We start from the raw sequence: 21,974 nt of genomic DNA, 5'->3' as shown, positions 1-21,974 counted from the left end.
AACTCCTGGTCGTGTATCCCTCTTCCTTTCCCCATGGGCTGAGCTGCTAGGAAGGTACAGCCTTCCCAAACCATTTACCTCATATTCCCCCCATGAACCTGGCATTTTACCCAAAAGTTCAGCCTTGTGCAGACCCTTGTTCATTCCAGGAGCCCAGTGTCTGGGCCTGGTAAGGAACCTGTCCCCCAAAGTCACGAGAAACATTAAGACCTATTCCAAAGACATTAATACCCATTCCTTCAGCCATTGAATTGTTTGTAAAGACATAAGCACACATCTTTCCTCTCATTAAGCAGTTGAAAGTAGAGCAATGGAGTGAGTTGTTACGGATTTTTACATTTGCCAGAGAACATGTGGTTCACGAGGCTGGCCAGAAGGTGGGAGTGCGGGGAGGGTTGCATAGCAGCTTCTACTGTGTTCCAAATTAGGCAGTTTTTCCTAAAAAATGCTCCATTTCATTTCACCACCACCCTCCCTGAAGGCTGAGGCAGGGCTGTTCAGCCTCAAGAGGCTCAAGCCCCCATCCCTGTCTGTCCCTGTCCACAGGGAGGGCTCCGAGCAGAGCCCAGGCTGCCCTGGGGGCCCCGCAACGGCATCAGGGGAACGGGCAGGGACTGATCCCAAGAAGCTCCCCCTGCACAGGAGCCAGAACTTATTCCCCGGGCAGTGCCCCAGCGCTGAACAGACTGTCCAGAAAGGCGTGGACTGTCCCCACAGGGGACATTCCAGTCCTCTAGACACACTCCCGTGCCCGCACTCGGGGACGGCCCTGCTGGACGCGGCCATCGGCCCCCACAGCGGGCAGCCTGTGCGCATGCGCGCTGCGGGGCGGTCGGAGCCGCAACATGGCGGGCTGGCCACTCTCAAAATGGCGGCACAGCAGTGACCAAGATGGCGGTGAAGCCGCTCTCAAGATGGCGGCGAGGACACTCTCAAGATGGCGACAGGTCCATGCTCAACGTGGCAGCAGGGCCACTCTCAAGATGGCGCCTGCACGGGGGCACAAAATGGCGCGGCGCGGGACCTCCTCTGCTCAGAAAGTGCCTGTTCTCCCGCATGAGGCGGACCCCGCCTCCGCGTTTGCAGCGCGATCTCGTGCGGCGCTTTCCGGCCTGCGGACACCGGTGCTGGGTTTGTTGGCGCCGGCGGCGGGCGGACGGCGTCAGGCAGCGGCGGGGCAGCCTCTGTCGCGGTCGCGGCGCGCCGCACGGACGCGAGGGCCCCTGACGTAGCGCGGCGCCATGGCGGGTGTGGGGGCGCGGCCGCGGGCCCGGGCCTGGCTCTGAGGGGGCTCCGCCGCCTCCCGCCGCCTCTCTGCCCCCAGCGCCGCCCGCTCCGCCCGCCCCGGCCTGCTCCCCCCGGCCTGCCGCCGAGATGGCGGCGGGGCTGCGCGCCGCCGGGTTCCCCCCCTGGAAGCGGCACATCGCGGAGGAGCTGCGGCGGCGGGACCGGCTGCAGCGCCAGGCTTTCGAGGAGATCATCGCCCAGTGTAAGCGGGGCACGGCGGCCGAGTAGCGCTTCTGTTCTCCCTCACCGCTGCCTGTCAGTGTGTGCAGGGAGACCCGGCTCTGAGGGGAGGGTGTGGAGTCTCCCTCTCTAGGTTTTCCAGAGCTGGATTCTGTCCGGTGCCCTGTGCTCTGGGGTGACCCTGCTTGAGCAGGGAGGTGGGACCTGGGGACCCGCTGTGCTCCTTTCCGGCCCGAATCATTCTGGGATTTCTTCTGTTCTTCAAAAATGGGAAAGCCGCGGTGGCTCAGGGTCCCGGGCCTCGGCCGAGCCGTTTCCTCGGGACTGTTTGGGACACGTCTGTAATAACAGAAAGCTGGGATTTTTTTGCTTTATCGAGGAGACTGTGTCGTTGTTTCAGTTCTCTGAGAGGCTGAAGCGCTGTGTGCTCTGGACAGTGACTGAATGTCTGAATTGTCTGCACAATTCCCGCCCTTGTGGAACCGAGAACAATGGTGCTATTGACCCTGCTCATGGTCTGTTGTGAAATTTGGAGCTACCCAGGGGCCAGCACTCTCTGTTCAGGGCTCTCCTGCCCCAGCTGTGCCAGGGTGGCAGCGGGGTCCCACACACAGAGGGACACACCAACGGCAGAGCTGGGTTTGGGCTCTGCCAGGCCTGTTCTCCTGGTTGCTGTGCTTGGAGGAGCTGTAGGGAGTCTGAACTTTGAACTTGCTCTGTTTCAGCAGATAGCCATGCACCTGAGAAGTTGCTCTCTCTTTCTCTGTTAAGCTTTCCTAAGGCCAGTCCCACACAGCATCTGGATTAATGAGGAGCTCCTGGGGTGGGGGGTGGATGGTGCCTGAACCTGTTAGGATCAAAGAGGAGAGAGAACAGTGATGTGGTGGAGGTTCACATAGCACTTGGCTGTGTCAGACTCATTAAAGGGACTAGATCACAGCCAGGGATCTAGGCAGGAGGAGATGGGAATCTGGATTTGCTTTCTGGTTGTCTTAAGTGCACTTTTTGCTCCTGCAGATAACAAGCTGCTGGAGAAGTCAGACCTTCATGCAGTGCTGGCTGATAAACTTCAAGCAGAAAAATATGACATGCAGAGCAGACATGAGATCAGGTATGTAACACTCCTTTTTTGTCAGCAGCTGCTTGTTGTACACCTTGTAACCTAAACCACTGTTTGCTGCCTCACACAAACAGCTCCCGGATCCCTGCAGTCACTTGGCACAACAAACTGAAATTCTGTTGGACTAAATACAACTTACAGCTGTGTCTAAGCCTGAGATAAAGTTACATTCTAAAGTATGTTTAGAAAATGCAGCACAGAACGGTCTGGCCAGGTTTGGGAAGGAAGCTGATTTATCACAAACTCATGGAACAGAGGTGGACCACAATGAGCTGCTGCTGCTCCTGGTGTGTTTGCCCTGTAACTCTTACAGTGTTTTTCTGCTCTTCGTGTTGAGTACGGGATGCTTTCATGGCTTAGTTTCTTTCAATCTGTGTCATCACATGAAAGAAATAAACCATGATTGCAAAGTGTCAGTCCCAAGTAAGCACCAGATGCCAAAAGGGAGGTGTTTTGTGCCTGCTTTTTAGTAGGATTTCTTGGGAAGCTTCCTCCCTAGCCTGGGAGTAGCAGCTGTGCTGAAGGCAGGGCTTGTGCTGCTGGCTGTGTGCCAGAAGTGTCCCTTGGACAGCCTGTCTGTTCCCCAGTGAGGGCTGGCCAGCTCTGCCCTCGGTGTACCTGAAGAGAAGGCAGGGCCAAGGAGCACAGAATTCCTGCTTCTGTAAGAATTGCTGCCTCTGTTGAGGCTCTTTTTGGTGTTGTCCTGAAACCAGAACCCCTCTACAGCAGAGAACTGTATGAGCATGTCCCACTGGGACACAAAACAAATCAGTACAGCAGAGAAGGAAGAACTGCTGGGCTTACAGGAATTACAGGCAGAGCTCCAGCAGGCTGGAGTTAACACCCATGTGAAAGTTCTCAAAAGCTTTCTGATGGCTGCAGCTGTCTTGAACCATTTCAGTTTATGGGAATTGTGTTCTGGCTGCATGCCATGCCCAAGAGATGAGGCTGGACTTAATGTGGATGAGAAGAAAGACACAGAAGCAGCATCTGAAAGCAAATACTCAGCTGAACTCTGACACTGTGCTCAGTACACCACAGCTTTTTGAAACAGAATTACTTTTCTATCTTAGATAGCTGAAGAAAAGTGTTTTTGCTTCCTTCAAGCCAAGCAGTAGTGTGTAGTGCTGGCTGTAGGGGTATGTGTGGCTGGAGCTATAGGATGTGTTGGGTATTACCACAGGGCTTGGCTTCTTGTCTGTTTGCACACCTTTTTTGGAAATGCAGTTAGTGCAGCATTAGTTCAGTGAGGGGTTGGTTGGTTGTTGTTTTAGAAGAGCATTAGGTTACTGATATGACTGTGAGACATTTGGGTGGATTATCTGTTTCTCCCTGGACTGTTACAGCACAAAATGACTGCAGAAAGGGATGCAATTACCTTGTTCTGTTTGTCTGATATAACAGTGTTGAAGTTGAAATTATGACTTTTTTAAGAAGCTGTAATTCAAAATATAGCTGATAATGTGCTCAGACTCTGAGTGTGTATCTGCTTTTAAAAAAGCTTGGTTTTCTCTGTTCCTGTCTCTGTGCTTTCAGAGACATGAGTGATAAATGTTACATTCTGTAGTTGTTTGGGGCAGTGATAGAAATGTTCTGATGTGTAAAAATTCAAGATTATCTCACAGGAATAGTGTTGAAAAACACAGTTAGTAACCACTTCAAAACTTTTACACAAAAAGAGTATAGTCAGGCCAATGGAGGAGTGGCTTGTCACACCTGAGACTGTAAACCCAAGGGCCTGGAAATGCTCCCTTCATTTCCTGACTTTTGGTTCTGTACCCTGTCCAGACATCTTGCATCTTCAAAGTCTGCCAGCTCTCTCCAGAACAAATCAGGGTGGTAAAATATTTGTATTTTTTCCAGAATTTAGAGAGTGTACTTCTAAGACTCAGTCATCTTCAGGCAGATTTAAACAAAGCCTAGTTATCTTCCCTTGGAGTTTGAATACAGGTTTAGAAATGCACAAAAAGTGAATCTAGTGCTCAGGAGATGTGATTTTCCAGTACTGTGTGGTTTGGTTTGTTAGGAATCACCTGTGTCCCTGGTGTACAGAGCTTCCAAGGGAGGCAATGTCTGGACCCTGGCAAAGGCACAGAAATAACTGGATTCCAGTTTGGGACATGTCTTTTTCTATGTCCAATTGCAGCCCAGGACATGACAGCGCATGGAACGACGCTCAGCTGCAGGAGCTGGCCCAGCTGAAGATAAAGCACCAAGAGGAGCTGACTGAGCTGCACAAGAAACGTGGCGAGGTTGGAAAGTCTTACATTCTCTGTGGTCCACACGAGACCTTTTGGGAGCCTGACCATGGTTTTACCAGGCTCATTAATCATCATTTTTTCCTCCTTTAATTTACAGCCTTTTTAAGCTTCCCCAATTTTTGATGATTAAAACCAACCAGACGTAGGCTGGTCTGTAATACTGTCATCAGGAGATGAGAGTTTACATTGTCAGCATGGAATGATTATTAAGTGCTGAATTTTCTGCTTCATTAATAGGTTCTTAGTTGTATTAGAGGAGGAAGGAACTGATCTGGGCCACAGAGCTGTATATGACCACTAGTAACTTGGAAAGACTTAGAGTGAGTGGGGCACAGGGGCTGTGTGTGGTTTCACTGGTGTCACTTTGCAGCACCAGCCAAGTAAACAAGCACCAGCCAGGACTGAAAGAGCCACGGTGCTAGGCTGGAAAGGGAGTGCTGGGTCAGGGCCCAGGAGTTCTGTAAAGATGACAATTATTACAGATTATTTTCCTCTCTGGAGGAGAGGAAAAGCCAGGCATCTTGGGTTTGTGTTTTGGGGCTTTTTAAAAGCACAGCAGTGGACTGAATGGGTCTGAAAGCTGAATGGGACTGCACACTTTCATAGGGAAAAGGTGTGAATGGCCTGGAAAATGCTGTCCTTTGATCACAGCCCACCGGAGGTGTGGAGAAGCTCCAGTGTCAGCAATTCTGAGCTTTCCAAAGAGGAGATTGTTTTCTATAGGAGGTGTGCACCAAGTGGTTAGGGTTCTCAGAATAGTTTCTTTGCTTCCAGCCTGGTGTCCTAAAACCACTTACACAGGCAGGCACTCTTCCCAGAAGTCAGTCTTCCTTCTTCCTGGGCAGCTGAGGCTGTGCTGCTGGGTAAGGTATGAGCTGGCAGCTGCAGCTTGGCAGCATTGGCCTCTGCCTCTCTGTTCCTGTGCTCTGCAGGCACTCCACCAGCAGCTTCCATTGTGAGAGAACTCTTGGTGGCACCTGTGTTCACAGTGACAGCTGTGTCTTCTGAATGTTGTGGCTGTCCTGGCCATAACAGAATGATTTGTTTCTTGATTGTTAGTACTCATTTGTTTACTTAATTCACAATTTTTAATTTCTGCATTATTTTTCCACTACTAAGATTTCTTCCTAATATACATTCTGTTTGATCTGACTGTTAATGAAACTTTTTGAGGGAAGAGAGTGAGACATCAAAGGACAGCAGCTTCTTGACAATTTATTTTTGAAAGTGGATTCTCTGATTTAATGACCTGTGTAGCAGATATGCATAGAAAGCTGGGGTAAAAAAGACCTGAAACTGTGATCCATGCTTTTAATGCTAGATTAGTCTGTGCTTGCACTGGAGGCTGCTCAAGATGTTATCCACTGACATCCCTGCAGTTTGTAATGAAATTTTCTCTTCTCCCCAGCTGGCCCAGTCTGTAATTGATTTGAACAACCAAATGCAGCAGAAGGACAAAGAGATGCAGATGAATGAAGCCAAGTGAGTAAGGAGTGTTTTGTCTGTGATCAGACTTCTGATGGAGTTCTTTATTGGAGTTATAATATTCTGTAGGAGTCTTAGCCCAGGGCTAAAATGCCTTTGTGAGGCATTGTGCAAACAGCACAAGGAAGATGGCACATGTCCCAAAGGAGGTCCTCATGGTTTTGTATGTTTTGTTACCATTCCAGGATTGCAGAGTATTTGCAAAAGATTTCTGAACTGGAAACAGAGTGCCAGGAATTGCGTAGCAAACTGCAAGATCTTGAGCGAGCTAATCAGACACTGAAAGATGAATATGATGCTCTCCAGATCACCTTCAATGCCCTGGAGGAGAAACTAAGGAAAACTACTGAGGACAACCAGGAGCTGGTCTCACGTTGGATGGCAGAGAAAGCACAAGAAGCCAATCGCTTGAATGCAGAAAATGAAAAGGATTCAAGGTGAGATCCATGACCTGTGCTGGATAAAACTGATTTGTTTTTCAGTTATGAGTGCATAGGATAAAACCAGATTTAGTTTTGACCTCTTGAGATCTGTATTCTTGCACAACACAGTGAGAGGCCAGAACTTTCTTTTTCCAGCCAGCACAGACTGACACTTCGTGAAAACATTCCAGTCTTTTAAATTAATAAAATGTGTTCTTTTGTTTCTTCAGCAACATTTAACTGTGTGCTGAAGATCATAAAACAGATGGAAACTGTGAGGTTTTGCTAGTATTAGATTTGGACTTCTCTTGTTCATATTGCATCTTATACTGCTCCTAGTTTTATCCTTTTTTGACTTGACTAACTCCAGTGTTTTTTGCATTCCTCTAGAATGGGCATTTGCCATGAGACTGAGCTATGTAAAACTTACTGCAAAAGTAATTTGTATGGCTATTTTTCCTTACAAAATGCTTTTTCTTCTGAATTGTTGCAGCTTACTTGCCAGCTAATGATACCTGGAGACTGACCTATATTACAAGTCTCACAGTAGCTGGCAGTTTTGTATTAGCTTCACTAACATAACCATTGTTTTGGCAAGTTCTTGCATTCATAGGCATCATAAAGGGCTATAGGTTCACTTCGCCTCATTGCCTCACTTGAGTGATCTTGTCCTTTGCTACTCACAGTAAGAAAGCTGCCTCTTCTGCTCAGAGTATCTTGAAAAGCAGGATAAAATTAGAGCAGGGGACTGATTTATTTATTTATTTTTTAATCTTATGAGGCCCATCAAAACTGTGCAGGGTAGCCTTTGGAATGGGATTAGGGAAATGTTGTTGTTTTTGTTTTTTAATAACCTTGGGTTCTCTTTCTTAGGAGACGCCAGGCCAGGCTGCAGAAGGAGCTGGCAGAAGCTGCCAAAGAGCCCTTGCCTGTTGAACCGTAAGCAGTCTTGATTTATAGTCTCTTTCATCAGTTTATGCCTCAGATTTATGCAGAAGCATGGTAAATGGTATCTTTGTTACCCCTAAATTGGGTGATGTGGAGGAGTGTTTGCACTTCTCGTGTGAAGTCAGAAATGTGCAGTAACTCTCCCTACCTGAATTTACAGAAGGAGCTCTTTTAGGGCTGAAAATAGATGCATGGACTGAAAGTCCCAGGAGTGGCTCATGTGGTCAATAGATGTTGTTACAAAAAAGTTTTTATGCTGAGATATGTGCCTTTGGTCTTTAAGGCAGTTTTTCATGAAACAGTGAAATAATTACTCTAGAGATGCCTGGATTTTAAAATATTAGACTACAAACATGCTCAAGGGTTTCCTGTAGGAACAGGCACTGAGTGAATTAACCTGGGTGAAAATACATGGCTTCCATACTGGCAGGGATTTATTGTCCAAGGGAGAAACAGTGGAGTACTTTACCTGGTGAGATGAAGAGAAATCCCTCTCGTGCCTTGTTCTTGCCCTGCTGTGTTTGGCTCTGGGTGCTGTGGGATCAGGGGGCTGAAGGGGCCAGTGGGAGCTGCGGGTGCTCTGAGCTGGGCTGGCCAGGGTGTTTGTGTTTGCCCAGTCCAGAACAGCTGCATCTGATCTTCCTGGGCCCTGCTGAGTGGTGCCAGAGCAGCCTGCAGGCTTTTTCTGGAGATCTTTTCTCTATGTTCACCTCACAGTGTCACATTAAGTGCTGTGCTGCAAGCCCTTGCAAAGGACAGGAGCAGTGCATCCCTCTGGAAGCGGGGCTGTGAGAAAGGCTGGGAGAGGGAGGAAGGGCATGTGGAAAGGGAGCATGAGACACTCTATAGCATAATTGCTTCTGTATACTACTCAAACTCTGCTTCAGAGATGGCTTTGATTTCTTCTGGATGATTTTATAGTTTGAGAGTGTTTGTGTCGTGTAAATGTGCTGCTTACTGAAGGGAAAAACTGCACCATTTCAAGGGGTATGCCCTGGTGTTTATATTTACTTAAAAATACATTGTTAACTTGGAAAGTTCTTTTGCTACACGTAGTTTTAATAGTAGAAACTTCAGATTTTTAAAAATGAATATTGGCAGAACTTGATAGTATTTTCTTGAAACACCAGCCTGATACATTCAATCAGTGAATATATTTTCTATAGTCTTTTCATATATACTCTCCTCCAAAATCCTAGAATTGAAAGTGCAGCTATATTTTGAAATGAGAGATTATTTGGTTTCATCCTTTTAAATGCTTTTGCAGCTGAGTGTTATCTGATGGCATAAACTGGTTATTTAAATGCTGAATTTAAACTTCTCTTCAGTCAAATGGCATTAGTAAAGTGTGTTTTAAAATAGTGTGGATCCACACATTTTAAAGTGTGTTTTGTCCTGCAAAATCAGCAGCGGAGGAAAAATCATAATTGAAGGAAAAAATACTAGGCTGTCAGGGCCCATGGTGACTAATGGGGGAAATCTTCAGCAATAGATGAGTAATTTAGCTGGATTAATTTATTGTCACACTTGTGACTACCAACACTTTAATGGAGTGAGCAAAAACAGCTCTCACACTTAATGGTGCTGTACCTGAAGTACAACAGTGTAGAAAGTATCAGGGTGTTTTTGGTGTAGGTGAAGCAGGAAAATTCAGTTAGCCTCTTGTGCTTTCTTTAACACCTGCTTGTTTTGAAACAGCAAAAAAGGTGCTGGTATCACCTCTACTTGGTGTTGCAGTAACTCATGTTTTTGTTGTTCTGTAACTGCTCAGGCAAATATTCACTCTGTAGCAAAGCCTTGCTCAGGTGTGGTGGTTGTTACAATGCTGTGTGTAGTTAGTGCTGCAGGCTGAAATAGGATTACTGTAGTAAAGAGAATCTGAAAAGGAGGTCTGAGAACAGAAACAGGGGGATGTGGAAATCCAGTCCTGCTGTCAGTAAAGTGGAATTGGCAGCTGGAAGGAAAAAACCTGAAATTTAGTTGCTGTCTATATCTGTTTTCAGACACTGTGTGTTGAATTACATCTCTGGCAGTTGCATCAGTGTGTGTTATCTGGATCTCCCTGTGTGTTGCTGTAGCTCCATAAACCTGGAGTGTGCTGGGTATGGAACTGACAGGCCCTGGAACAGTGCCATCCTGTCAGTTGATGCTGTCAGTGGCTGATTGAAAAGGAGATGTTTTCTCTCACTCCAGCAGGGATGATGATATCGAAGTGCTTGCGGATGAAACCTCTGACACAGCTGAGGAAACCTCTCCAGTGCGAGCTGTCAGCCGGACGTCCAGGTTTGTGACCAGGAGATTCCTTAGCATGTCACTGAGGAAGAACAAGGAGCACAGTAGAGCTGGAACAATGTTGGGAGTGTAACTTAGCCTTTAGATGGAACACAGTTTAGTGCTTCTGCCAGAGCAGTGGGAAACTCATGTGCTGTACTCTCTGTTGCCATACTTTAGATATGCTGGTTTTCCTTAGCTATTTTAACTAAATTACCCTAGTGCCTGAAAAATCATTGTTTAATCTTTAAAACAAATATTTAAGAACTATATAGTTAATAATGTGGCTATTACAATGCCTGTTGTTTTATGCCTCCATTGCTCTACAAGACATCAATGTGAATATTGATATCACAATAGCAATAGCTATTTGCACATAGCTGGGTTCATCTGAAATGTTGAAAATAATTTCACCTAGATTACATGCATCTTGTTCTTTCTCTAAAATAGCAGTGAGTGGAAAGTAAGAGGTAGTTACATGAGATCATGATTAATGTGATTGAAATTTCAGACTTGGCACACTGTTCTGTCTAAACCCAGCAATTCACAGGGTGAGGTTGAGGGACATTGACAGAAACTTCATCCACAAAATGTGTTCTGAGTTGTAGTTGCTGATGACTTTTGCACTGATGCCTGCCTTGGTGTTCTCTGTCTCTGGGCTGGGTCTGAGGGGAGGGAGTCTTTCCAGAGACATGTTGCTATGAAATGTGTTTGTGTTGATCTTTATGTGGAGAAGCTATTCACAAGGTTTAAACCTGTCCTCCCCTCCTTCAGTAAGCGACTCTCCCAGCCAGCTGGAGGCCTTCTGGACTCTATCAGTAATATCTTTGGGTAGGTTAGAACACTTTCACCTCCTTGTTTTGTTTACTGGTTTCAATGTACACCAAAATCTTGGTGATGCAGGGAATGCAAACAAGTATTTTCAGCCTTCCTTCTAGCTTCTGCCTTTCTTTTTTTTTCTTTTTTGTTCTCCTCAACTTCCTGTTTCTTCCATCTTGCCGTGTGCTGACCTCTGACCTTTCCCTCCAGTCTGTCTGAGTCTCCCCTTTTGGGACATCAGTCTTCTGATACTGCCAGGTGAAAACATTATCCACTCTTAGTCCAGCATGTGATTGTATTCCATTGAAGTACCATGGAACCCAGCTGCATTGTGCTGATTAGATTCTGCAGTTGATAACTCTGGTTAGAAACCATCAACAGTGAGAGAGGCAGAGGCCCTCTTTGTGGAAAGAATACATGGAGTTTGCTCTTACTTTCCACTGCACTTTGCTCCTTTAGTAGGGTTCATTAAAATAAGTTGTTGGGTTCTGTGCTTTGTATCCAGAATGGAGCCAGTCCTTCTAAGCTAAGCTCTGCAGTAGGTGGATGTCTTTGCTTAAATGGAGCAGGCCAAGCTTTGGAACAGAGCATTTTGCTACCTGGGATGTAGTGCTGAAGTGGTATTGAGTCTTCCTAGACATAACAATGGAGCTGCAGCCAGTCCCATGTTTCTCTTCCTACTGAAAACATTAAAACACTGCTCCAAAATGAGGTCAGTAATCAGTTCAAATAACTTACGTGGAGAACTGTGAAATATCTAAATCCACAAGTGAATGTAGTGTTACATGACAAATGTAACTTTTGAAAGATGGGATGAAAAAAAGATGTTAAAAGCACCTTCCCCCATTTTTAAATTTCTGTACAGAGTAGTTAATTGGCAGGTAGACATCAGGATGAATTCAAGGGAAACAGTGTTCATTTCTCATTTTAAAATGTTTTTGCTTTGTTTCATCTCAGGAGGCGTTCTCTGTCCTCATTCCCTGCACCCCAGGATAATGCAGAGCCACATCCAGGTGCCAGTAAAGAAGTGAGAGTGCCCACTACTGCCATTTGTGTCTTTGTGAGTACAGAAGGAATTCTCTGCTCTCCCATTCTTTGTTCTGGTTTTGGAGGAAGTGAATCCCCTATGTGGGAACTGATATCCTGAGACTCTTTCTGTTAGCACTGCCAAACAGGAAGGAATTCTTTGTTTGGTAGAAGCATTCATTTCATTTAATTCTGACCCCACATGTTGCTCAGAGCCAATGTGCTCAATGTCTGTCTTACTGAGGTCGATGATGACAAAGAAGTTTTCTGAGGGCACAGGGAAATTCCACCCCATTACCCTTTGGCTCCCAGCAGTCCCTATTCTATCATGCCATAGTAGAGCTGTGATTGAAGAAGAGATTGCTGACAGTTTGGGATTAATTCAGTACCAGTTCTCCACAGTAAAGGGAGTTGTGGCACCAAATATAATCCAACAAACCTTGTGAAGAGGAGCTCATGGTGATGGGGTGTTCTCATTGGCTGTGCATGATCAAAGGTTTTCAAGCTGAGACCTCCTTTATGTCTTCTTTGGCCTCACAAAGCCAAACTTTCTGTGCAGGGCATTGTCTTGTCCTTGAAAGGAAATTGTCTTGTAATGCAGCTGCTTGTTTGAATATGTGTATGCCTCTGGAGCTTTCTTAGGCACTCCAGAGCTGGATGTGGATTTTTCATGGATATTAAATGACTGGTTTTCTTCATCCAGAGTATCAGTGTGGCTCCCTGCAGCAGGGAAGCATGTGTATTCTTGCCTGCCCTGTTACCATATTCTGTAGTGGAAGTTGTGGATGGAGGGAGTAGCAATGTCACCTCAGGTGAGAAGAGGGTCATGACTGAAATGGCAGCTGGGGCTGGCTTGAATAGGGGCCATCAGAGGAGGAGGTGTTAGGCTTTAGCTCCAGTGTTTTGAGCCCAGGTGGAGGGTCAAGAAATGTCTAGGTCTGGCAGAGCATTCCAGGAATTAATGCAAGGGCTCTGTGGCAGAGGTTTGATGCAGGGAGCAGACTGGGCTCACCTTTGGAGAGGCAGGTAGAAGGTGGAAAAAGTGTTCAGTTCAGGAATCATTCCCAGGCATAGCTTCTAGGCAAGGCCTTTCACCAGTTTTGTTGTGAATGGCTCCTCTGCATTTGCAGAAAGATCAGATTGAAGTGTGATTAGCCTTAATTGTGAGCTGGCAGACCACATTCAAGCAACAAGTTCCATAAAAATACAGGTTTCCAGAAAAGCTGGTTTAGAAAGAGCAGTTACCAAAAATACTTTAAAAATAATTATGGTAGTGGTGGTAATAGTGTGGGTAAGTAGTATAAAGCTGTGAAGTGAATAGAGGAGTAAAAAAGGAATTAATCTTAAAATTCTCATAGGTTTTAAAAGTTCAAGAATTCAGAACATTAAGCAGTGAGAAGCAGGGGTGTTGTGGGGGTCAGTGCATCTGCAGAGAGGAGGCACAGCTTAAGCCCAAGTCCTCTGCAAGCAGGTGCTGTCACACTTGTACTGCAGATCCACCAACACACCCAGTGAATGCAGTGCATCTGCTGTCCTGTTTCCTGCTTAACTCAAGCCTGACTTGATTGTTCCATGGTTGCATGAACTGATTGGATCATGTTCCGTGGCTGTCTCTAGATGGAGTAATGAAAAGCTACTTTCCTTCTACAGCATGTCACCTGTTACTGTTTTTTGTTCTGTCCATTACTTTTTTTTTTTTTCTGGTGTGACTTAAGAGCCTAAGCTTAGGAAGCATTATAAGGCTTTTGGTAGTTTGTTATTTCTGCTGAGTCCTTGCTGCTGGTTTTTGGTTTTTTTTTGATGTGCCTTTGTTTTTTCTTTAGATATGGATCAGCCCTTTTGCTCTCTATGCACCACCAGCCACAGCAGAGTTTCAGTCTGTGGCTTTATTTCCTCTGAAAGATGCACAGCTGTGATTCTGTGTAACCTTTAATTTCTGTAGCTTTCCGATCTGTGGGTTATGGGTGTGTGCTAATTCCCTTCTGGGTGGCTGTTCTGTTCCTTCCCCTCCTCAGGATGCACATGATGGTGAGGTGAACGCGGTGCAGTTCAGCCCTGGCTCCCGGTTACTGGCGACAGGAGGCATGGACCGGAGGGTTAAACTCTGGGAAGTCTTGGGAGGTAAACCTTTTTGCTTTGGGATGCTAAAAAACCCTCGTATTATGGGTCACTTTGTATCAACTTGTGCTCTAATCCATTGCTCAAGTTTTTTGTTCATCTTCCTCTGTGCAGACAGGTGTGAGCCCAAAGGTTCCCTCTCTGGCAGTAACGCTGGGATTACAAGCATAGAATTTGATAGTGCTGTGAGTATCTGTGCAATATCCACTGTTCATAGATGGGAATAAATCTCTACTATTGTTTCCATTCTAATTGAGGTTACCTGAGAAATGAGTTAAAACATGGAAGCAGCTGAAATGGTACAAAAGACGTTTATTTGATAAGATGCAGTCTGTAATTCTGATCCTTGCCTTACAGTTCAGATGGTGATATGCAGCTCAGACATTGGCTGTTATGGATTTTTGTTTAAAGTAAGAAATTAGCATTCCACTGAAGCTGGCATAACAGCACACAAGTAATACACTGAGGCTTTATTTCTGTGAATTTTTTTTTCCATAAGTGCTTTACTGAGGTCTGTGATGAATAGTAAAAGGTCTGATTATCCCAAGACTTGCAGTTCCATGCCCTCTTCTCCCAGCAGTTTCTCCCCAGCCATGGCACAGCAATGTTGTGGCTGGCAGAGTGTTTGCTGACAGTGTGAGATGTGCTCAGGTCGTGTTCACCTGGAGCAGCGGAGACATGACTGAGATCAGCATCCAACAGTCCTGCTTGAAGGAGTTTGGGGTCTTGGATTGGTCTAACTGGACATGTGATCTGACTTTTCTGCTGAGACCTCTTCCATAGCACAAAGCTGATAGGATTTCTGCCATTTGGTGGTTCTGTGTGCTAAATTATGATACACACCCAAGAGGATCCTTCTTTTGGACACTGACCAGCTCGTTAGAGATGTGCTGTTAATCTGCAGGAGAAACTAGTCCTGAGGTTTGGCAAGTTGCTTGAACACACTTGCTGTGAGAATTGCCTGGATGAGATACCAAAGGACTACAAGGGTGCAGGAAAGTCTTTTGTGATGGACAGGAGTGCAAGCATAAATTTGTGGTGTCTATTCTCCATCATGGGTGACTTGTGGAAGCCCTAAGCCTAAAGCCATGAACAAGTAGATTTCTCTCTCCTCAGGCAGATTTAATTTTTGAGATCTTAGCTTAAAATGCTAGAATTTTAACGAAAATGGCAAGAATCAGACTAATTCCCCTCTGAGACCTTTCTAAGCAGTGGGGGTAGATGATGCAGGGCTTTTTTCCTCTGAAAAAGAAAAAACCAAACAAAAAAGAGGAAAACAACTCCACAACAGATGAGGGTAAACTAGGTATTTCTCACTGCAGCAGAAGGGAAAGATGGATGTCCTTTTTCTGCTCTGGTTATTGTTATAATTGGTATACATTATTCTTGTTATAATCTATAGCCATGATTCCACAAACCCTTCCATTTTGGGGAGAAGCAGGTGCCATAGCCCTTTGGTAAGGGTTGCATTAGCTTTCCATACTGGCATTTGCTACTGTGGTTTTTGGTTTTATTCCTTTTTTCCTTTGACAAAATAGCACTAATATGGTTTTAATGGTTTATTGGAAATATTTTAATTTGGTTTGAATATTGACTAGCAGAAGGAATTTGAAATGAATTTTGTGTTTACAGGGCTCTTACCTCTTAGCAGCCTCAAATGACTTTGCCAGCAGAATCTGGACAGTTGATGACAATCGATTACGGGTGAGTCTTGCAAGGCAAAGGAATGCAAGGTTTTTCCTGTCCTGTATTCCCAGTTTTGTCTAATGGGGACATGGCAATTTTGGAAGTTGGGCATTTACAGATACTTTTAATAGTTCTTTTTGTTGAGAGGTTATCTCTTGAAGATCTTCACAGCAAGACCTAAAATACGCTGCTGATCTCCACACAGCCTTGCTGGAAGCTCCAGTTACTCTGTATTCTCCCAATACAACCCCCCACTATATAAAACTTGCCACATGAAGTGTGTGTACACTTTTTTGTACCCCTCTGGGGAACTTTAAATGCTTATTATGATTTATGGGCAGCTACCTCAATGTTTCAGCCTCTCTCAAAGGACAGACTGCTGAAAAGGGCTTTGTGGAAGACAAAGAGAGATTTCTGTTTTAAGTCAGTAGCAGCATTCTTGAAAAGGAGCCCTCTGCCTGGCTGTCCAAGGCAGCAAGCCTCAACATGTTGGACATCATCCTCAATGTCTTTTGAAAGGTTCCTCCCAAATGCTTTGTACTCATATTCTTCTCTTACGGTTGGCTCTGATTTGAAAATAATCCTTTGATAGACCAAAAGAAAAGTTTCACAGCTTTCCAAGAGCCTTTTTAAATTGTCATTTCCTGTGTACACTTTTTCTCAATTTTTTATTTTAGTAAGATACTACTGTGATGTTCAAATCTTCTGACATTTCAGTGTTGGTTATAACCAACAGATGCACTGTAATTCATTGGGTAGTTTTCAGTGTGGAGTTGTCAAGTTTCAGGAAAGTGAAGAGTATCAGTTCTTTTGCACCTTCTCCTTGGCTGCAAAACCTACTATTGGATGTGAATCATAGTGAATACAAGTTTAGCAGACATAAATTACTCACTGCAAAAGGTTAATTACACCTGCAAACATTCACATAATATTCCTGTAATTCTTTGGAGTGCCCCCATTGTTTCCAAGATGAAGTAGTCCTCTCTGTTTCAAGTGTGAGCACTGTGGACTCTTCATGGCTTGCACATAAGCAGGAGGTAGTAAAGCTGAAATCACTGTAAACTCTGCCATACTCCCTGCCTAAATGCAACACCTGTATGTGATGTCTGTGCAGCAAGGGCAGGAGAGAGCTGCAGAGTGGAAGACAGATTCTCCTTGCTGGAGTTTGTATTTCTCTCTCAAGGCAAGGTGGTCTTTTTGGGATCATGTTTTGTGTGTCAGGTTTGGGGTTTTTTCCCAAACGTAGCTCTTATTTCTTTCCATTCTTAGAGGCTTTTGTTTTGTGTTTCCCCAAGCCCACATTGCTTTGTGTAATTTGATATTGTGTTGAGTGTTTTTAAAAAAAAATCTGAACTGTCTACAAAGATTTGTCTTGTTTGTCATAACTCTTACTTTAATAATTCATTGTCTGTTTTGTGATTTAGTATGTGAATATTGAGCAACTTTAAGTGAATGTGGTTCATGTTCTCAGCCCCAGAGAGCCTCCCTGTGCACTTAAAGAAGCTGCTGTAGGGAATTTTTCTGAAATCCCTGGTTGGCTCAGCTTTCAGGCTTTAAGATGTAATAACAGTTGAGACTCCATATCCTGTTGTGTCCTTGAGGGAAGCTCCATATAAAGCAGAAAGGCACAATTTCCATTTTCAGCATGCGTTAACCCCTTGGTTTGTCCTGCAAGGCTGTGTTGCAGTTGCTATCTGTCCATGAAATGTAGGTGTACAGAGTGTTGAGGAGGGAGATGGCAGGTTCCTGAGTAACTGCAGAAACAGCAGCAAAAGGTGACCTGTATTTCCCAGCTCCAGGCTGGACTCTGATAATTAACTCTCCTACTCAGTGGTGATCTCTGTTTCCTGTAATAGATGTTTTTTTCTGCCAAGCAAAGCAGGAGACATTAAAATTACAATTTGAGAAAGTGGAAATACTCCGTTTGACCATGTCAATCTTTGTCCCCAGCACACCCTGACAGGTCACAGTGGTAAAGTTCTGTCAGCCAAGTTCTTGCTGGACAATGCGCGCATTGTTTCGGGAAGTCATGACCGGACCCTCAAGCTCTGGGACCTCCGCAGCAAAGTTTGTAAGGAAGCCTGACTCCTGCCTTTCATCCATGTTTTGTGCTTCTGAATGCTCCTGGTAGTCTGGTGTCAGATCAATTATTGGATCTTTTTGCCAGTATAAAAAAAGCAAAAGCTAGCAGTCATCCCATTTTCTGTTTTTCTTTAAGTTACTGAATTCTTGCTGCCTGTTACCTGGAATAAGAAATCCTGTGTGTGCAGGAAGCACTGTTAATGCTATTACACTGAGAGCAGCTGTTTTTGGGAGTGTTCTTTGTTTACCAGTCTGGGGATGGGTATTTTAGTCTTCCACTAAAAACTTGGAGCCAGGCCAGGTTTTTAACTCTGAGGTGGATGGAAGTGTCTCTTGGAAACATACCAAAAATTTCAGCATCTCAGATGAAGGAATTGCTAGGATCCAGGTTTTTCTTTGGGAGCAACACCTTATTTCCTTGGTTTTTCTCCTGCTGGGGGCTCTTAAACCTGCTTGCACTGAGAGAGCATTTGAGATTCAAAGTTACCTTGATACCTGAATTGCAAACATAGGTCAAGGAGACAGCTTCATGTTGTTTAATAGTAGCAAATTATAGCTGGCTAAATATGAAGTGGAAGTAAAGCAGCTGTCATGGGAACTTTTCAAGTCCCAGCAAAGGAGATTGAGAAAAGCAGAAAGGTTGAAGACTTAATCAGGATTATTTTAAGACTGTTTGCCCTGTGCCACTCCTTGGGCAATGCTCTGTGTGGCCACTGTATGGCGGGGGGAGGGTTTAGGGATTATTTTCTGTCTCAGTTTTCATCAGTTTGGACAATGTGAATTTAAGCATGTCACCATTGCTTTTTCCTTTTAGGTATAAAAACAGTGTTTGCAGGATCTAGCTGCAATGACATCGTGTGTACTGAGCAGTGTGTAATGAGTGGACATTTTGATAAGAAAATTCGTTTCTGGGACATCAGGTAAAACTAATTTAGGAGAGCTTATGGTGTAGTAGTGGTTATGGGTCTGCTGTCAAGTTAATCTGAAGTAGGGAACTCTTATTCCTGAGCTTGGTAGCTGGGAAGACTGTTATAAAAGTGGCAAAAAGCCATTAAAGAGACTTTTGTTACTCCTTTTAGGTTGTTTGGTATTATAGGTTTGGGATTTATTTGGGAAGTATTTTTCATTGGTCAGTACTTGCTGTTCTAGGGTGGGGTTGTGAGGAAAGTAGTGTCTTAACTGTTTGCTGGAAATGCTATCCTCAGGGTGGGATCTAGCTTGGGAAAGAAACAAAATGTAAGAATAAACCAGTAATTCTTTTTCTTCTTTTCCACACTGGGACAAGTCAAAGTTTTGATGCACTGGTTTTTTTCCTTTTTCTGTCTTTAGGACTGAAAGCATAGTAAAAGAACTGGAGTTGCTTGGGAGAATCACAGCCCTGGACCTGAACCCGGAGCGCACAGAGCTTCTGACCTGTTCCCGTGATGATCTGCTCAAGATCATTGACCTGCGGGTCGGTGCTGTCAAGCAGACGTTCAGGTCAGTGTATTCCTCACAGGAGCACTGTGAATTTCAGGACTTTGTGTTGTGGGTTACGCTTCGTGCTGGAGTGGTTTCCAGGACCTCTGTGAAGACAGCAGTCTCCTCACTTTTCTTTTCTACATGGCAGAGTTCTCTAAATGTCTAGATACAGCAAAGATCTGCTCTAATGGATCTTCTCATGTTTCTCTTTAAAGAAGGTAGCTTGGCTTAGAAATCTGTGTTCTAAAGGAAAGAATTTCTTCAGGTGCCATTGAGCGAAGGGTGTATGAGAAACATGAATTGGGATAAAGGGATGCTGGAGTTTATTCTGAACCATGCAGAAATCCTTAGCATTGTCTTTAGTAAGTATCTCTTCTCATAAATGAGTTAACAGTTATCTGATTCTAACTTTCCAGTGCCCAGGGATTCAAGTGTGGCTCTGACTGGACGAGAGTTGTGTTCAGGTAAGGTCAGACATAAACAAGATAAACCTTTCCCCAGCTAAACTGAGTGATTCCTGATGCTTGACTGCAGTGGTCCCCAGTTACAGCTAAAAAAACGGGGCAGAGTTTGTAATTTGTCCGAGGTTACCTCTTGGTCAAGCCAGAGTGTATCTATTGATCCAGTGTCTTGGACATGCTCTGATTTCAAAGTGTTTTACCTCTTAGTATGAGCAGGTGATAACACATAACTCCTTAAAGACTATTTCATGCCAAGTTGCTTGCTTAGGAAGTTGTGGGTGGAATGATGATGTGTGCTGAAAATTGCTGACTTGCAAATTGTTCTTTGCCTCCTGCACCTGGTCTGATCTCACAGCCCTGATGGTAACTATGTGGCTGCTGGCTCAGCTGATGGGGCCCTCTACATTTGGAATGTGCTTACTGGGAAATTGGAGAGGACGCTTGCAAAGCATCACAGGTGAGGGAAGTGGGACATGCAGCTTAGGGTGGGGATCTGGATTGGGGATCTTGCTGAGCTATCAAAAGTTGGAGTTGTACAGCTTTGCAACTTTTATTGGCATGTGAGAATTATTAATATGCAAAGTCTTTGTGGATTCATAGCTGTATACTCTAGATTGAATTAGATAAGATTTGTTGTTGTTACCTTGTTAAACTGAGATATGATTCTAATAAAGTGCATTCCATATATTTTGAAGAAATAGTACCTCCCTCAGAGTGATTAAAAACCCAAGTCTCTTGAGATGTGAGAAAGTGGGGGGTTTTTTATTGGTAATAATATTATAGTATTTCATTCCAGTGCTGAGTGCTATTGTGGAATTCAGCTCTTTTGTAAACTTACTCTTGCCTTCCCTTCCAGTTCTTCTATCAATGCAGTCACGTGGTCTCCAGCGGGTGCCCACGTGGTCAGTGTGGACAAAGGAAACAAGGCTGTGCTGTGGGCTGAGTTTTGACTGACGGAGGGTGAGAGCTGTGTGTGGTGCTGCTGGTCCGTGGCTGCACAGCGTGGAGACCCGAGCCCACATCCATTCAGAGTCAGGATATTGCCAAGCACATGGGCTTTGCTTTCCAGAGGGAAGTTCTAAAGCAATGGCGAAAGGAGCCCGAGTCAGAGACTTCTCATGGCCATAACTGCACTGTGGTACTGGGACTCGGAATGGGATTAGCTGTTGTAGATGGAGAATGCTATTTAGTCATGCCTTTACTTGCAGTATCTATGCACCACATGGAGCTGAAGATACTAGCAGGATTCCTCACCAGACAGCTGTGCCAAATATCCTGTCACACAAATGTATCTACAGCACTTCTGAGGTGGAAACTTTGGAAAGAAGTCATTGTGTATGCTGACTTAAAGCATGTTCTGTCTCCTGTGTTCTGTTCTGGTGGCCTAGTTCAGGCATGGGGTGAGAGGATCCTAAAACACATCCTAGGCAGTTTGCAGTGTTGGAACAGCTTTTAAAGAGAGTCTCCTGTGGCTCTGACAGCTCTTCTTTTGTCATCAACTCAGTTTAGATCTGTTCTGATCCTGGCACAGGCTCTCCAGCACTGCCCTGTGAACTCTGTGTATCGGTTCTTGAGGCAACGGTTTGTTCTTCAGGACTTCTGCACCCTTGTGTTGAAAAGCCCTTCAACAGCTTGGGCATCGCAAAATAGGAGGTTTTTTAATCTTTTTATACCACAGGCAGTTTGATTACTGGGTGTGAGGAGAGAGCTAAGCTTGATGAGGTTGTTCTAGGAGTTGTGCTGCAGTGATGAGGAATGTAGTAATCCTGTGACTTCAGTCCTGGAATACAGATGTTTGGTTCCTTTTCTGTTCATCCGTCCTGTCCTGGCGGCTGTCAGTACACAGGGGAGCAGTGGCATCAAATCCCAAATGCATTGTTTTGGTGCTGGCAATCCCAGGCCACTTGCCCCGTTGTTGAGCACACGTGCAATATTCCCGTTTGCGCTGGAGCCCTCTGTGGTACGGAGCGGTGGCTGAGCTCTGTCCCTGTTCTGGCACCCTAAACCATGATGTGTCTGAGTGTGAGCTACCTGGCATATCTGTATCCAGCCAAACCTTTCCACATCATCTGGGCCTCAAGACAAGCCACCAGCGTTTTATTGCCTTTTTATTTGCACTTTATTTTCTTCTTTCCCGATAGTGTTTTACTATGGAAGTATGTTCTTTGGAGGGCTGGGTTGGGGGAGCTGCTCTGACAGGCTCCCTCTAACCCAGCCTTTCGTTCAGACACTTTCTGCAGAGGGGAATTAGAGTACATGGGGCAAAGTTTTTATTTATTCAGCTGCCCATAAGAACTTGATTGTAAATAAACTTGTGTTCTGCTTTTAAAACCCCACACTGCTCTGA

The 21,974-nt window shown here is 44.9% G+C and overlaps 1 protein-coding gene and 2 non-coding genes across 8 annotated transcripts; all 3 read left to right on the top strand.

Annotated features, from left to right (window-relative positions):
• The first annotated feature begins 1,203 nt into the window (after positions 1–1,203).
• Positions 1,204–21,963, top strand: ATG16L1 (autophagy related 16 like 1). Of its 6 annotated transcripts, none has more exons than XM_064386079.1 (19): positions 1,204–1,489; positions 2,485–2,578; positions 4,734–4,839; positions 6,257–6,330; positions 6,519–6,770; positions 7,629–7,694; positions 9,900–9,986; positions 10,749–10,805; positions 11,004–11,051; positions 11,751–11,853; positions 13,835–13,940; positions 14,052–14,122; positions 15,570–15,641; positions 17,574–17,694; positions 18,520–18,625; positions 19,035–19,184; positions 19,583–19,630; positions 19,983–20,084; positions 20,484–21,963. In XM_064386079.1, the coding sequence occupies exons 1-19, from the start codon at positions 1,375–1,377 to the stop codon at positions 20,575–20,577; spliced, it is 1,872 nt and encodes a 623-aa protein (XP_064242149.1). In that variant the 5' UTR covers positions 1,204–1,374; the 3' UTR covers positions 20,578–21,963. The 6 variants fall into 6 exon arrangements, with proteins under 6 accessions (XP_064242149.1, XP_064242148.1, XP_064242153.1 ...); XM_064386078.1 differs by having other exon boundaries at positions 1,205–1,489; positions 9,897–9,986; XM_064386081.1 differs by lacking the exon at positions 11,004–11,051 and having other exon boundaries at positions 1,206–1,489.
• LOC135279092 (small Cajal body-specific RNA 6) lies at positions 12,063–12,332 on the top strand. The gene has a single exon (XR_010346445.1). It is a non-coding gene; the product is annotated as a small Cajal body-specific RNA 6 (non-coding RNA).
• On the top strand, positions 14,448–14,710 carry LOC135279091 (small Cajal body-specific RNA 6). The gene has a single exon (XR_010346444.1). It is a non-coding gene; the product is annotated as a small Cajal body-specific RNA 6 (non-coding RNA).
• Positions 21,964–21,974: the final 11 nt, after the last annotated feature.

Source organism: Passer domesticus, chromosome 11 (assembly GCF_036417665.1).
Source record: "Passer domesticus isolate bPasDom1 chromosome 11, bPasDom1.hap1, whole genome shotgun sequence".
Lineage (NCBI taxonomy): Eukaryota > Metazoa > Chordata > Aves > Passeriformes > Passeridae > Passer > Passer domesticus.
Note: the sequence above shows the minus strand (reverse complement) of the source record. Positions and strands in the feature narration are given on the sequence as shown.